At 35.0% G+C, this 17,063-nt stretch overlaps 1 protein-coding gene across 1 annotated transcript; it reads right to left on the bottom strand.

The window, feature by feature from the left end:
- Positions 1 to 2,899: 2,899 nt before the first annotated feature.
- Positions 2,900 to 9,931, bottom strand: LOC149838609 (protein PHOSPHATE STARVATION RESPONSE 3-like). Its single transcript, XM_090008282.1, has 6 exons — positions 9,715 to 9,931; positions 8,254 to 8,330; positions 8,135 to 8,171; positions 7,970 to 8,027; positions 6,337 to 6,406; positions 2,900 to 3,608 (listed from the first exon to the last, which is right to left on the bottom strand). Exons 1-6 carry the CDS (start codon positions 9,929 to 9,931, stop codon positions 3,198 to 3,200), a joined length of 870 nt encoding a protein of 289 aa, XP_089864408.1. The 3' UTR covers positions 2,900 to 3,197.
- Between the last annotated feature and the right edge of the window lie 7,132 nt (positions 9,932 to 17,063).

Consider the following 17,063-nt stretch of genomic DNA (forward strand, 5'->3'; position numbering starts at 1 on the left):
GTCCTTGTGACATAGGTTGGACGCATATGAAATCACAAATCTGGTTCTCGAGAAAATTTCGGGGAACAGAATCTTTAAAAAAACATTTTAAAAATATAGAAAAGATAAAGAATACGTTAAAATATATAGAAAATATAATGATGCGACAAAATTGGAGTGATTTTATCTTGTTGATTTCATGGTAGTGTCAATATTTTGAGAACATCATGTATTTTTTAGAATGACAATATTTTGGAGCAATCATGATTTTCAAAATATAGCAAATATTTGCTGTACAGGTTGGACAGTCATTGTGCATATTCAAATCCAGATCTGGATCTGGGAGAGTTGGAGGATGAAAATGGATCATGTTCAGTTGCATCTTTATCGCCTTTTTTTTTGGTGGGTACAGGCTCAATAGTGAGTTCATCTGATGGCTCATCATTAGATATTATCAATCTAAACTTGTAGGACATGAATTTGGATTTTGATTTTAAAGTTTTTTGTAATGGATTTAAGTTTGAAATCAGATTAGACTCTCTCTCTCTCTCTCTCTCTCTCTCTATATATATATATATATATATATATATATATATATATATATGTGTGTGTGTGTGTGTGTGAGAACTGAACATATTAGGTCTCGTTTCTCATTCTGCCCTATAGTTTTGAATTGTTAGATGTGTTTAGCACTCTATTTAGTGTGAATGGATTCTTTGACCGTGTTTTTTCAACTAAAAAAGTATGTTTTATGAGTTTAAGAAAAACTGATAACTTTATAGCCATTGATTTTGGATCACCGGATAAACCGGAATACTGCTGGTGATCCGAAAGTCTATTCTCACTAAGCAAAACTTATAGATCACAGTGTTAGTTGTGAGAAAAAATGCCAAAAACAGTGAGTTTTTAGGGAAACATAAAGGGGCAGAATGAGAAGGTGGGTAGCGTTACTATATATATATATATATATATATATATATATATATATATATATATATATATAGAAAAATGGCAGCTGCACAACCTTTAGGTACGCAACTACCAGCGCAATGTCAATTTTTGCAAAATACCTTTACTGGTGCACTAAATGTGTGAATCAGTAAAGGTCTGAGATTTTTAGCAGCGCACTAAAAGTACCATTATAAAGGTCCCGAGTGCACTAGCAAAGGTATTTTTGCAGAAATTGATGCTTCGGGTCCATCGCTCAGCATGATGGATGACCAGCATCATCCCGTTGTCATTGTGCAGTTACCTACGCATCACTATATCGGCAAACTGGGGGGTTAGGCAGACCCCTACCAGTTATACAATTATACCATTGGGTTTTGAACATGCAGCATCCCAACATTAGTGATGTCCACTAGCTGCTCCGGACAAGCGGGCTGTTGGTCTTTCTCTCTCTCTTACATGTATATTTTCCCCGTGGTCTTCTTACCAAATCTGGTATTAGGATACAACAAATCATTTTCTTATTTCTAATTTTAGCTTGGATGCATGCAGCACATAGTCACGAAAATTGGCAAGTTTTTTTTTTTTTTATGGTTTTAGTGAGAGAAGTCCAGAGGCCATGAAAGTCTTGATAAAAATGCATGAAATATAAAATTTTCTTGTTTCTAATATAATGAGCTTTAATCATGTTTCATGTTTTTTTCTTGTTTTCAGTTATTTTTAATTGTACTTGCGCCAAGATTTTTCTCATAGAATTTGGATCTGAACTTAATTCCAGCTCTTCCAGTATAGCTCATGCTGAAGTTGGACGCATACCTGTTCATTTTCAACTAGATTTGATTCTATTGTCTATATAGATAAATCTAGCATGGTTCATTTACTATGGAATATGTTTTGAATCAATAAATTCAAAATATTAAAATGAGTGGTTCAGATTGCACCAAAATGCAGCTACTAAAAAAAAACCCACATGAAATTGCTAGTTGTTAAACATGACTTTGTACTAAATAAACACCATGATAAATCAATACATACGATCCAAACTACTTGAAAATGTACAAGTAGATAGCCTTTACTCGTTAATATGGCATGCACATATATATATATATATATATATATATATATATATATATATATATATATATATATATATATATAGAGAGAGAGAGAGAGAGAGAGAGAGAGAGAGAGAGAGAGAGAGATTTTATAATAAAACAAGCACATTGTTTTATTGGAAAGATTGCCATCTTGAGCATTAAGACATGCCTTATAGTGTGGTTGGGGCCTATGGCAGAGAGGAGGAGGCATTTCCTCTGCCCCTTCTTACCCTGAAGAAAATAATGTTATCTTGCCTCCTTGAACTGATTAACCATCTTTTGGCTAACCTAGACTCCTCTGTCTCTAGCATAGAAATATTCACCTGTTATCCATCAATTATAATTTTTTGGCCTAATCTTAAGCAACAATGAAGTAATAGAGCATAAGATCTATTGAGATTGGACTACTGGACCCAATAACATACGCAGAGAAGCTTATCACCACTTGCCACTTGGAAAACATGCATGCAAAAAGTCACATGGTTACAAAAGATCAAACTTTTTCTTTTCTGTTGAATAGGCAAGATGGGGAATAACCCCACGGGGTTCAAACCTGAGACCCTCAGTTATGATAGTGTGATCTAACCATCCAGCTACCTCATTCAATCCTACAACAGGATCAGACTTGGTTGCTCAATCCCTGCCTGCAAGAATTTGATGGCACTCAACATGAATGGCAGCTGAACCTCCAACTACTAGCAGTATTATCAATTGCAATCCACCACTGAAACACGCAGCAGTGCAAGGATCAAGCACACTATTACCATGCAGTGTTCTAAAAATCACAAAGCCTTCACGTACAAAAGATAAAAACAAAAAAACAAAAAAAGAGGGAAAAAAAAGTTTCTGCATTTAAACGCCTACCAACAAAGGGATTTACAAAATAAAATTATCACTGATGAATAGAAGAAATATTACACAAGCTATAAACAACGGTAGATTAATGGAGGCTAGAAAACTCCTAGACTACCATTCTAACTGAACCCGAGGTAAACCATTATAATAATATGGTTGAATAGATCAGGCTGGATGAGAAAATAAAAAAATGTGGTTTTTGGCCCCCTGCCACTGCAGCAGCTATCATCTTTAATGAAAGCCTACAAGAATCTTTAGAATGGGATTCCAACCCAGCACCTTTGTTTTGAGAAGAGTTCTTTGCTGCATGACAGATCGTTACAACTGATTGAGGAATGCCTCCATTTCAGATGATGACATGAAAGCAGGGTGCCCGTTGTTACAACTTGAACTCTTCCCTAAAGAAGCACCAACTCTTGTTTGTGCACCTTCAAAGCTTGATTTAGCCCGTTTCGGTGCCAATTCATAGATGTCAATAGAAGATTTCTCATTAGGCTTCTTGAAATGGAATTCTGTTCTTTGATCATCGACTTGCCCATGCCACTTAGGAATCATGTTAACCGCAAACTTGTTCTCTGTACTGCCAACTAAATTAACAGTGTCTATGGCAGAAGGAAAACCTTTGTTTATAGGTGAATGCTGCTGTTTGTTCGGCTGTTGCTGCTCCTCCATTATCTTCTGCAGGTATCTGTTCTGTGCTTCAATGCGCATCTGCAAGTGTCTCTGCACCTGCTAGTTCACCAGACCATGTAACTGGTCAACGACAAGATTCAAGCAGGTAAGTCTGGGCAATGCATAAGCAACTAAGAATAAGATGCGCGGTAAACAAAATCTGGAAAATCTAACCAATCTGAACTGTAACCTTCTAACGAAGACTGACTGCTGAAAACTGCCAAGAGATTTGACTGAAAGTAAAAAAATGTCTCATGAAGAAAGTGCAATAGAAAATGTCACTTTTAGAAACAGAGGAAAAGGAAACATTCTATGGACGAACACAATATCCATAATGAATCAGCAGATGAATGCCGAAGCACAAATGTGGTGGTACGAATACATGATAACATAAAAAATCAAGGGCAGCTTAGATTTGTTCTTTCTGTTTCAGAATCTTCCTGTAAGATCATTGTTCTCAATCCACATATTGACGATAATTATACTCTGGTAGAGCTGCTCTTTGCACGTTGTATAATGATATCACAACTAGAACTTGCCAAATTTTTGTATGCTAGTTTACTTTTAATCACCATTGCTTTCAGTTTTCCTTCTTACACACACCCTCCTTTTTCTAAGTTAGTAAAGCACTTGCTTTAATCCTTTTCTTCATAACTTATGTTGTGAAGAATAAATTTTCAGGCCAAGCTGTTGGAGATTAACATTGATTGGGGTGGGGGCATGGGCACATTATTTTTTCACAGGTTATTATTCTCTCAATTCGTATGGCTTAGGGCACTTTCTGATTTGCACTTTGACCTTTTTGCTTTTCTATTTTCCTCTTTGTTTCAAGGTCACTTTTCATATTTGGTTATTAATGTTTAGTTTACGTAAATGTGAGTGAAATCAGTTTCAACAATATGGTTTTCTTCCCTTGAACTTTCATTCGAAGTTCAGAAAAGCATACCTCTATTGGATGTTCCGTATTACAACTGATTTCCCTTCCACTGATGGTAAAGTGAAGATACTATGCATTATTAATTGCATAAGATTAGGTCCACAACTGCATAAGGGTCCTGATTCATGCCCCAAATTTCTCCATTTTAGTTCCTAGTAATGTTAAAACTTCCATGTTACACAGCCAAGCCTCATCTTGCATTGATGTCCAAACATGAGTAAGGTCGTCTTATGCTTAGCTCATCTAAAGTTAATGCTTCATTCCCAAACGTCTCCAATGACAATCAGCATCATCCTAGGAAGAAGAAGACTTGACTTGTTGGAGTTCTTTATTTTATGCCTCGAACAAATCAGCTGATATTAAGGTCATACGAATGAAATATGGCACAAAGTATGAAAGCACATAGGAAGTAATAAAGGCTAAAGATGCACAATGGATTATTTACAAAAGCTATATTCAACCAAATAGAGCTGATACTTAGTTTTCGAGCAAGATGAACACAAAGCTTAACCTCAAACTTGGATGATTCAGGGTTTCTAATCCTATTTGCTGGCCAGTAAGTAGCCTGGACTTCAATAAGCCTCGGTACAAGCAGTGTTAGCAATATGTTGGCAAAAGAAGACCTTTGGTTCAGTCATTTACACAAAAACCAACATATATGAAAATCTATGACACAGGATACGCCTTTTTGGGCACTGTACCTCTGCCGAACCGATATGATTCGGATATGGTTCCAATACAGACAGGATATGGTCAAACCGTATCCAGCACAGTTTGACCATATCCAACCCATTTTTGTCTCAACCAGAAAATATATTTGGCTAAGACTCTCATAGACCTCTACCCTCTTTTGTTTATAACCATATTTGACTCATTTGACCAACATTTTTAGGCCAAATAGTTGGTCAAACACTAGAATTAAAACTAAAAAAAATTGACTCCAATGTGGATAAAGTTTGCACCTCTGACTAGACCACTTGAATCCAATCTGCCACTATCATCAACAACATAAACATCATTCTGACACACACACACATATATCCCGTATCCCTAAATCCTGTTTTATGGAAATTTCTGTTCATACGATCCGAACCTGTGCCGCGTCCTGTTCCCATATCCGTATCCATGTGACAGGTGAAAATTGTTAAACCATAAGTCTTGAGGTTTCTAACTTTATAAAGAGAATATCAAATCTCATTAATATATTAATTTTGGAATAACTGCACATCAGTGACCAGGAGAAAAGCTCTAAAACTAACTGATCCTATATTTAGGTCGACAGCCCTTATATTCCATAAAAGTGCCAAAATACCCTTCTAGAGATACTGAAGATTGAACAAGAAGAAAGATACAAAATAATGCAACACATAATGTGCCCAAGAAAGAATAATAAATAATATAAAAAACACTTCACAGACTACAAAAAACATTGCTGGCTATGCTGAAGCTGCACACATAGAAAGTTTAAGAAGTTGAATAAAAATGGCCTTATGATTATCATGAAACTTCAATATTTGCTTTAAGGGTTTGAGGAATGCAGGAATACTAAAAATGTAGATGCTAGAAAACAGGATGATCAAATCAAATTGAAAAAATTGCAAGGTTGTCATGAGCATAGGGATTATCACCGCTATGTCAGAAGTTTGCCTATGCTTTGAAATCCATTTATGGTGCATGAGAGAGAGAGAGAGAATGTGTGCGCAAGAAAAAAATATATATATATATATATATATATATATATATATATATATATATATATATATATATATATATATATATATATATATATGATCTAGGCAATATAGCTCAGAGAACTAGTTGGTGTATTAATGTCACAGATAAATGCACCTCTAGTTGTTCATGCAACCTCTTTTGAACTTCCATCTGCATTTGAACTGCTTCATTAATTTCATCTCCACTGCATTGGTATGCAAGTAAATCAACATAGAGATACGAAAAAACAATTCCCAAAGCACTATACATTCCTCAAGTAATTGAAAACCATTCTTGCATGCATGGTCTTTTTATTGCATTCATACAAAGATAACCCAAAGTGGAGGATGGACAAATTCCAAGTTAATGAAGATACCCCAACCTATCATTGGGCATTCATGTGCAAGGGTGTGTAATGGACCTGATTCTCAACAAGGCAATAAAACAACATTTGGTCTGCCTACTCCACCCAACTTGCAGGCATTGAAAAGAGAACCTCTCATCAGCATGTGCATTAACAACCTATGAATATACATCCACAAAAATAATAAACTTTGACACTTGACAGCACTATCACATATATCAACAATAATTTGAAAATATCATGATATTAGCATGATATAATGGAAAAACAATTTAGAGAAAATATCACACATTAAAAAGATTGAAAATTCACTTTCCCATGAACATCCATAGGCTAGTGCTCTTTAATTTGAGGTTGATCTCCGAAATAGGGAACAGAGATCATGCCTTATGCCATGTCAAGCCATTAGATTTCAGGGTCAAGATATTAGTCAATACAAATACCCTACGGACTAGACATCTACCATCATTAAGGATAGCAAAACTAATCATGGTTCCTTATTTTTTATCTTCAACATAAGTGGGTTTAGTTTAAATTTTAAAATTGTTTTTTTTTTAATATACTTTGTTACCCACACCTACCAGGTTTCTTCTTAATTGTACCCATTTTTACGCAAAGGAATTGTTAACCCTTTAGTTTAAAATGCTTCTTTCTTGGCAAAGCATAGTACAACAATGGTACCTGTTTCCCCATTGGTTCCGTAACATCTCAACTCTTTCAGCTTTTCTTTGTTTTTATTTTTATTTTTCCAATTCATTATATGTTGCTACATTTTTATGTTATTCCTAATTGGTTCAAAACTTCAACTTGATCGAACAATAATACATTCAAGGGAAAGCCAACTAGCTTCAGTGGAACCAAAATCACAGACACTGTAGCTCCTTTTGACAGACACATTTGTTGGAGAGAGAATCATCTATATTAATTTGCTATCTATAATGTGTATCATCCACTAATATGGATATTGACCTTCAATATGATTAATGCAACAACATTGTCAAACTTCCTTTGACTGGCGAGGTACTACCTTGATATAATTCATAGGTGACTTGCAATATACAAATACAAGAAGCAAGGTCTTCTGTTTTGGCTGATAGTCTGTCAGATCCAGCTTGACACCCGGTGCACAATTCACAAGGGGCCTAGTTCTACATAAAAAAGTATAATGGAGTAGGTATAATATCTCTGCAGGCCTTAGTGTCCTGTTTCATTTTTTCACTGGTTTGTCAGAATACAGAGCTCTGCTTAAGATAGGATTATGACAAAATCAATATTATTTCCAACACCAACTATGATTTTATCCGAGTGTAAGGAAGTTGTGCCCGTGAAACCACTCATATCAAATAAGAAATCTAATGTAAAATCATTCAAACATGAACATGTAGGAAACCAATCACAACGTACTGGTGGGAATCATGATCTTTAGTGATTTCCATATCCTTTCCAATATTTGATTTTGCTCCTGGAGAGAAAAATAAAAGATACAAGAGAAAATGAATATTCATTAATTGAAGAGCTCCCTTAACTCCAAACAGCAGGTGATAAAAAGAGTAAATGGAATCAACTTACCATTTGATGAATCTGGGATGTATTTTGCTAGCCGATACTTCTAAATGAAACATATAAAGAAATATCAACAACAAAAATCTTTCTAGAATTGATAATAGGAACTTGGCTTAAAAGTTTACCTGCAAGTGGCTTTTAACATGGAATATAGTGATCCCTTGAACGCCCATGAACTTCAGAACACCCTTAGGTGTTGCCTCTATCAAGTTAATAAACCAATTCAAAATTTTTTTAGAAAAAACATGAAAAATATATAGCTACACATCCGTATTTTTGCTATGGCCTTGATTATTCCAATTTGAACTTCAAGATCAGATTCTCTAATATTTTTATGTGTTTTTATTTTAAATCTAATATATATACATATATATATATAACGTGGAGAAACCACCACTATGGTTTGGACATCCCATTATGGTCTGACAGGTATCACGTTGACCCTGGACCTAAGTTTGTGTCCGTGGTGTAAAACTCTACGAGTCTACAAGTACTATAGTTTTCCATTTGGATTAGGTCTTGCGGCAAAGGATGCACACCCCAGATATCAAACTCTTAACCTCCTCCAACTTGAAACCTTAAGCCGTCCCACCTAACCAGGTGTGTGGAGCCCTTGTGGGAAAATCTATTATATATTTATATACATTTGTCTTATTCTAAACTATTGGCACACTTACACTGGACTTATTTAACCTGTTCACAGTTAAAAACCAAACCCATTAAGAAAGTTTGCTCATTGTCATGAAAAATATGGTTGTCATTCTCGGGACTCGGTCTAGGATCGGCCATGCTTGACTCAGTGACTCGAACGAGTCAAGATTTTTAATTTTATTTATTAAAAATAACTAATAAATATGTATTTCATAAATATAAGAACCTCTCTCTCTCTCTATATATATATATATCAGCACATGTGAACTTCAGAATTTTAGTTGTAAAGTGTCTCTTTGATAGAAAAAAATGAAAAAGCTAAAGAGGGAATTCTTAATTGGATGTAACGGTCCTAACAGATGAGGTGTGTAAAATTATCTAAAAAAAGGTAGACTTTCTAAATAAACTTGATAAAAAAATAAAACTAATTAAAAAGTCAAAAAATGCATGCAGTAGAAAAGGTAAAGTCATTAAAGAAGCCATGCTCTATTGGGTGTGAGGACCAGTGCCTAAACTTCTTAAAAGGAATGAAACTCTGCTGACTCAGGTGAGTCTTAACAAAACCCAGCTGACTCGGGCAATTCTTAGTTGACTATGCTGAGTCAAAGCATTGTCTCAGCCAAGTGTAGCCCTGACCGAGTTTTACTAAATTTTTTACTTGGTTAAGGGGGCAATACAAGACAACTTGGGCGAGTCATGAGTTGACTTGCCGAGTTTGCCAACCATGATGAAAACCGTTCCAAAGTGAGCTACTCTCCATATCCATCAAGAACCTTAGGACTTAAAATCTTAATGCCTTCAGATAGACAAATAACACCAATATTACATGGGTGTGCATGCATTTTGCACGTGGTTGCCAATAACATATAATAAGATAAGATCACTTAATGTGCTAATTAGGATTCTCTTGTTTCCATCTTGGAGAAGTTACTTACTATCAGGCCCTCCAAGCTGTGTGATGGCTTCAACAAATCGATCATGGAGATCAGGTGTCCAGCGAAGACGCTGTTTGGTTGATCCCATTCCACTTGTTGGAGCATGAATTCCGACTGAACCTGTAGGGATACCAACATCTCCTGTAGGGAATGGCTTCTTTCCTTGTCTCTTACGAGAAACTGAAGTGAATTCTGAGTTTTGATCTTCGTGAAGCATCTTCAACAAGAAATAACAAAGTGAATTTGCATCAGTACAGTTTCTTAAATAGAATGCTGATGAAAGCTGGTTCTGCGGTGGGGCATTCTTCATAATAATACACTGTTGCAGAACCTCACAAATTAAGGAAAGTTGGTCTCAATCAAAGGTCCAATTACATGCACATGACAATGTTAGAAAATAATACATATATGTATATACTTGAATATATATATATATATATATACACATGTACATACTGTTCGTAATACAAGAGTATGTATATGTATATAAATACATATTTAAAGTATATACATATATTCTTGTAATTTTTATTTTTATTTTTTATCTTCTGTAATTTTCATTTTATTTATTTTTTGTTTTTGTACTTTTTCTGTACACAGTCAATAGTTGACTGTGTACAGTGTACAACAGTGACTGGACATAAAAGAGACGTTGGGGCTGTTTCCCAACAGCTCTAATAAGAGTTGTTGGGAACAACCCACCATCTCTTTCTTTTAGCTACTATCTATAAATAAGGGTGATTAAACCCATTGTAATACAGAAATTGTAGAGGGGGTTTATCCCCTCATTTCTATATTTGAAGCACTTTTCTACTTTTGTGGTGTGAAGCATTTGAATGTTATTTTGTGCTAGCATATGTTTTGAGTGATTGAAGTATCAAGTAATTTGAAAACTTGATTGTTTGTAAGGCTTATTTACATGGTATCAAAGCTTGGTGTATGGTGTATCAAAGCTTGGTGTATGGTGTATGATCAATCGTGCATTGGTGGGCTACCTCGAAAAGTGTGCTTATTCTTTTTCGTGATGGTGATAGTTTTTTCTAATTCATCATGGGTAAATTTTTCCTACACAATACAAGCAACTCCAACTTTATTCCGCCATTCAAACTTGAAGGAATCAATTACAACATTTGGGCGGGACACTTGGAGACATTCATCAAGGGTCAAGGCTTGTGGGGATTCGTAAGAGGTACTATTCTTGAACCTACTCCCAAAATTACATTAGGTAAAAATGAGATTGAGACTAGTCTTGACGAAAGAGACAAGGCCATGAAAGAATACTACAAGAAATTGGATGAATGGGAAATGAAAAGCGCAAAAAATATTTCATGGATGCTAAGTGGAGTTGAGACAAAAATTGTCTCAAACCTATTATGCTACAAAAAGACAAATGAAGCATGGGAATATCTTAGAGGTATGTTTACCGAAAAAGATATGGCTCACAAGTATTATCTTCAAGAAAAGGTTAGAAATATCAAATAAGGAGATAAAAATGTAAGAGATTACTTTATAGAGTTATCGTCCATATGGACTCAACTGGCCCAATTTGAACCTAAATGGGAAGGCAAGTGTATAGAAATGCGAAGAGTTCAAGTTGAGGAAGATAGACTCTTCGTTTTTCTCTATGGTTTGATACCCGAGTTTGAACAAACAAGCTCCTTACTATCATCTTCATCACCTCCTATTCATGAGATTCTCACTAAGCTTAGTGAAGAAGAAACTAGGCTAAATATGAGTAAAAATGTTAGTGTGCTTGCTACTTCTAGCAATAGCACAAACGAAGATTACACACTTGCCGCTTCTAAACCAAGACATTGCATCAAGCCATGCAAACCTCCCCATTTTAGTAAGAATAGAGGAGAATCAAAGATCATTTGCCATAACAGTAATGAACCTGGTCATATTAGGCCTCAATGTCCTAGATACAAATATAGGCCTCAAGAAAAACGTGTTGCCGCTGCACCATCAAAACAAGATGAGGATACTCTGAATCTCAAAGACCTCACCAAATCATATCTCAATTGACGGATGCATTGCAATCATTACTTAAAGAATCTACCTCAGGAGCGGTCATTGCCTCATCTTCTACTCATGGTATGTGCTCTTGGCTTCTTGATTCAAGTGCTTCTTTTCATATGACTTCACATAAGTCTATATTATTCGAATGCATCATTTGTTTCCACTGTCGATGGCACTGCCTTGAAAATAGAAGGTGTTGGAATTTTTAAAAATGATTTGACAAAACATAACAAATTTTACTTTCCAAAAATAAGACTTATACTAAAACTTCATCTTAACTTACTTTCATTTTCTCAAATCTTGGATCATAGATATGATGTCATTTTCTCATCAAGTAAATGTTGGGTGCAGGATCGTCAATCCGGGAAATTGATTGGGGAAGGTTTTAGGCAAGGAGATCTCTATTATATGGATTTTCTTTGTATTCCAAAAGAATCATTTTGTAACAATGCTCAAACAAAAGACATATAGACTTGGCATCATAGACTTAGGCATCCAAATATACGAAAATTAAATTTTGTACCTGTTACCAAGAATCTTTGTAAAGATCATTTTGAATGTAAAGAATGTTTACTTGGTAAAATGACAACCTTGCCTTATGGTCAAATAACTTTTTATTCTTTAATGCCTTTTGAATTAATTCATTCAGATGTGTGGGGTCCTACTCCTGTTGCCTCTAAAGCTATGTCACACGGACTCGGCTCCAAGGTCGCCGCACCCGCGTCGACACGCATCGACACGGGTGCGGACACGGGTGCGGCTCGGACTCGGTCAACCTGACCCTGGGTGTGGTCAACGCACCCAGGGTCATTTTGGTCCATTTTTTGGATTTTTTTTTTTTTGAATTTTTTTTTTTAAATTTTCTGGGCTACAGCTGTAAGGAAAAAAACCCATCACAACTAAAAAACCTGTACACTTTCAAGTTTTAAGTACAGAATGGGCACAACTCAAGTTTTTGTGGTTTTTTCTTGTATGAAGAAAGTGAATTATTACAGTGTATGAAGAAAGTGCCCAAAAGTGAATTATTCCTGTATGAAAAAAGTGTACAGAATGCCTTCACAACTCATCACCTGTCCCCTAATGGGCACAACTTTGACCGAGTCTTATATATATATATATATTTATTTTATTTTATTTTTTAATATATATATAGCCGAGTCCCCGTGTCCAAAATTTTTGAAATTGCGCCGCACCCGTGTCGCACCCGCACCTGCACCCGCACCCATGTGACATAGCTCTAAAGGAGGATTCTCCTACTATGTTGTGTTTATCGATGATTTCACTAGATATTGTTGGATTTACTTTCTTAAGTTTAAATCCAATGTATTAGCAATCTTCAAAAATGATTAAAAATCAATTTGAAAGTAAACTCAAAATCTTCAGAACTGACTCTGGAGGAGAATATTTATCAAATGAGTTCAAACAATTTTTAGAAAATAAAGGAATCTTACATCAAAGATCGTGTCCTAGAACTCCACAACAAAACAGAATTTCAGAAAGAAAACATAGACACATTATGGAAACTACAAGGACTCTTCTTATTGCTAAAAATGTTCCAAAAAAACTTTGGGTTGAAGCTGCATTGACGTCAGTATATCTTATAAATAAGATGCCTTCAAAAACATTGTCCAATGAAATTCCCTTTGAAAAATTATTCAAATATCAATCTGACTATCACAGACTCAGAATCTTTGGCTGTAAATGTTATGTTTTAAATGATAAAGGAGATAAACTATCTTCTAAGACTATCCCCTGTGTGTCCATTGATTACTTTGAAACACAAAAAGGATTTAAATACTACGATATCAAAAATGATAAACTTCTTGTCTCAAGAAATGTTAATTTTGTTGAACATGAAAGTGGATTTGAAAGAAACATGTCACAAGACATAAATTTTGATTATTCTTTCTTGTTTAAATTATTGTCTAATGATGAAAATAGTTATACAGAATCTCCTATTGATGATAGAACAACGGTTGAACCAATAGTATACACTAGAAGAAATCAAAATGCAACCAATGAAAGTGTAAATCAAAGTAACCATAAAGTATTAGAAACTCCTTCAGAACAAACCACCATTCGTAGATCTGAACGAACCTCAAGAATTCCAAATAAATTTGTGTCTTATGACTCATTCTCTCCTAAACATAGAGCATGTCTTATAGCTATTCATTCATATTTTGAACCCTCATGTTACAATGAAACAAAAAATTTACCTAAAAAATAAAAGTTATGCATATAGAATTAGATGATCTTAAAGAAGCTGACACTTGAGAAATTCTAAATTTACCCATTGGAAAGAAAACAAGAGGATGTAGATGGGTTTTTAAAGTAAAAACTAAAAGTGACGGATCATTGGAAAAACATAAAGTCAGGCTAGTTGCCAAAAGATATTTTCAAGAATACAAAGTGGATTACGAAGAAACTTTTGCTCATGTTGCCAGGATGACCACTATTCAAATGATTGTAGCTATTTCGGCTATTAAAAATTGGAATATATTTCAAATGTATGTTAAAAATGCTTTTTTGAATAAAAATCTTAATGAGGAAGTATACATGGATGTTCTACCTGGATTGATAATTCCTTTAAGTAAAGTGCTTAAATTAAAAAAAGGCATTGTATGGCCTCAAACAATCACCTAAAGCTTGGTTTGATACTTTTAACAATGTTATTACAAAATATGGTTTTAATCCATGCTTGATTACAAGTAGTGACAAAGAAGGAATCAAGAAAGTCAAACAATTTTTGAAAAATTCTTTTGAAATGACAAATCTTGGGTTCTTAACATACTTTCTTGGTATAGAAGTATCATATTCTAACAGAGGGTACATATCGTCACAAACCAAGTTTGCTTCAGATATTATTGATAGGTCAGGTCTATCAGATGATAAAGTTGTTGACACCCCAGAGACTCTTGAAATGAAGATACGAGTCGATGATGGAGTTCCTTTGGACAATCCAACTTGCTTCAGACAGCTCATGAGATCTCTTATGTATTTAAGTATTACAACACCAGACATAGCTCATGTTGTACATATAGCCAGTCAATTTCAACACGCTCCAACATCAGCTCATATGAGTATAGTCATGAGAATTATCAAATACATTAGAGGCACAATAAATAAGGGAGTTTTTCTATCCTCTTCTTCCTCCTTAGATCTTATTGCATATTCTGATGCTGATTGGGGAGGAGATCCAAATAATAGGCGCTCAATAACTGGTTTTTGTGTGTTTCTAGAAGAATCTTTGATTTCATGAAGGTGCAAGAAACAACAAAAGGTGTCACTATCATCTACAGAAGCTGAATATAGAGCAATGACGACTACCACCATGGAGATCGTGTAGCTCAAACAACTAATTTCAGATATGGAAATTCATCTTCAGAATCCTACAAGATTATGCTGTGACAACAAGAGCTCCATATACATTGCTCAAAATCATACGTTTCATGAAAGAACTAAGCATATAGAGATGGATTGCCATTTTGTTCGTGAAAAATATTTAAAGAAGACTATTGATCTTCCCTATGTGACATCAGAATATCAACTTGCAGATTTTTTCACCAAGGCACTGTGCTCACCAAGATTCAACTTTTTACTTGACAAACTTTTGGTGATTTCACCATAAGTTTGAGGGAGACTATTAGAAAATAATACATATATGTATATACTTGAATATATATATATATACATATTGTTCGTAATACAAGAGTATGTATATGTATATAAATACATATTTAAAGTATATACATATATTCTTGTAATTTTTATTTTTATTTTTTATCTTCTGTAATTTTCATTTTATTTATTTTTTGTTTTTGTACTTTTTCTGTACACAGTCAGTAGTTGACTGTTGTATAGTGACTCTGGACATAAAAGAGACGTTGGGGCTGTTTCCCAACAACTCTACGTCTCTTTCTTTTAGCTACTCTCTATAAATAAGGGTGATTAAACCCATTGTAATACAGAAATTGTAGAAGGGGTTTATCCCCTCATATCTATCAATACAGTGCATTTGAAGCACTTTTCTACTTTTGTGGTGTGAAGCATTTGAATGCTAGTTTGTGCTAGCATATGTTTTGAGTGATTGAAGTATCAAGTAATTTGAAAATTTGATTGTTTGTAAGGCTTATTTACAGACAAGAACCAATGTGATGGGCACCCCATATGGAGGAATGCCTAACCTGAGCATATCCTCCCAATGCTATCTTTAATTATATTGCCTGTCCATAGACAAAGATGACATTATTTCGATGGTTCCAGCATCTCATGGAAGTAAGCATAGGCAACCTAAGGTGGCCTTCCCAATAAGTATAGCAGTTTTGACATAAACAAAGCTAAGTCACTACAAGAAGAAAGATATCTGTTTCCTTGAGGTCAGAGGAGAGCGATATGTCTAGACAGTTTATTAACTATCTCCTTGATGTAACTAATGCACCATTCATTATACACATTTTCCCATCACCAATTGTACTATATCTTGTCTATGGAAAGATTTTTAAGCCTCATAGCCCATTTACCTTGTCATCCATTTACTCCTGCTCAGTAAATGATAGCATTTCTTGTTAATTTATATCAATACAGAACACTGTAAGTATCTGTGATTAGAAAGAAAGGGAAATAGAGAAATACAAAAACAGAAAATGCTGGCAAAATACATGCAGTCTGCATGTCCAACTATCCCCATGCGTCCTCCTGTAGCATTCCATTCTACATATGCACTAAAATTAGAAGTCATAAAATGATTTACATAAATCCCATATAAGGAGAAAAACTGTACGAAAGCATCAAGTGCACTGGGAAATATCTATAAGGCCACTCTGTGATGCAACGAGTAATTAAACTAGTTATCCAGTGAACCAGTCCATTGCCAGAGGCAGCCTTACAGTAATGCTCAACTACTTTCACATGCTTTAGATCTACCGGAATGCACATAGTACACCAGTACATCACCTGAGGATGGATTTTGCACTTTCTTGATCCCTCATCCTCACTACATCATCGCAAAATTTGCAGCTACATGGAAAGAAGAATGATGCAGCCAAGTAGTGTTGCTAATGGTACAATAGCAACTTTAATCTTCATATCATAAAATCCTACAGAGCCATTCTGGCAAATGCTCCTGGATTCTCAACTTGAGGCATGTTTTCTTAAATTTCCATCCTTTCAGCTGCTTAAACTCTTCCATTGTCCATAAACCATGGCTGCAAGTCCACACCAGCAGTTTTTCGGCTCAACCAGGAAACCAAATATTAACATTTCCTCCTGCTTTTAGTGGTCATATGGCAGTGCTTTTTCATGGTGATTGCAGCGGCAGGCTTATGGTGCCA

The sequence above is a fragment of the Nuphar pumila genome, chromosome 5, assembly GCF_984573655.1.
Source record: "Nuphar pumila chromosome 5, dmNupPumi1.hap1.1, whole genome shotgun sequence".
NCBI classification, from domain to species: Eukaryota; Viridiplantae; Streptophyta; class Magnoliopsida; order Nymphaeales; family Nymphaeaceae; genus Nuphar; species Nuphar pumila.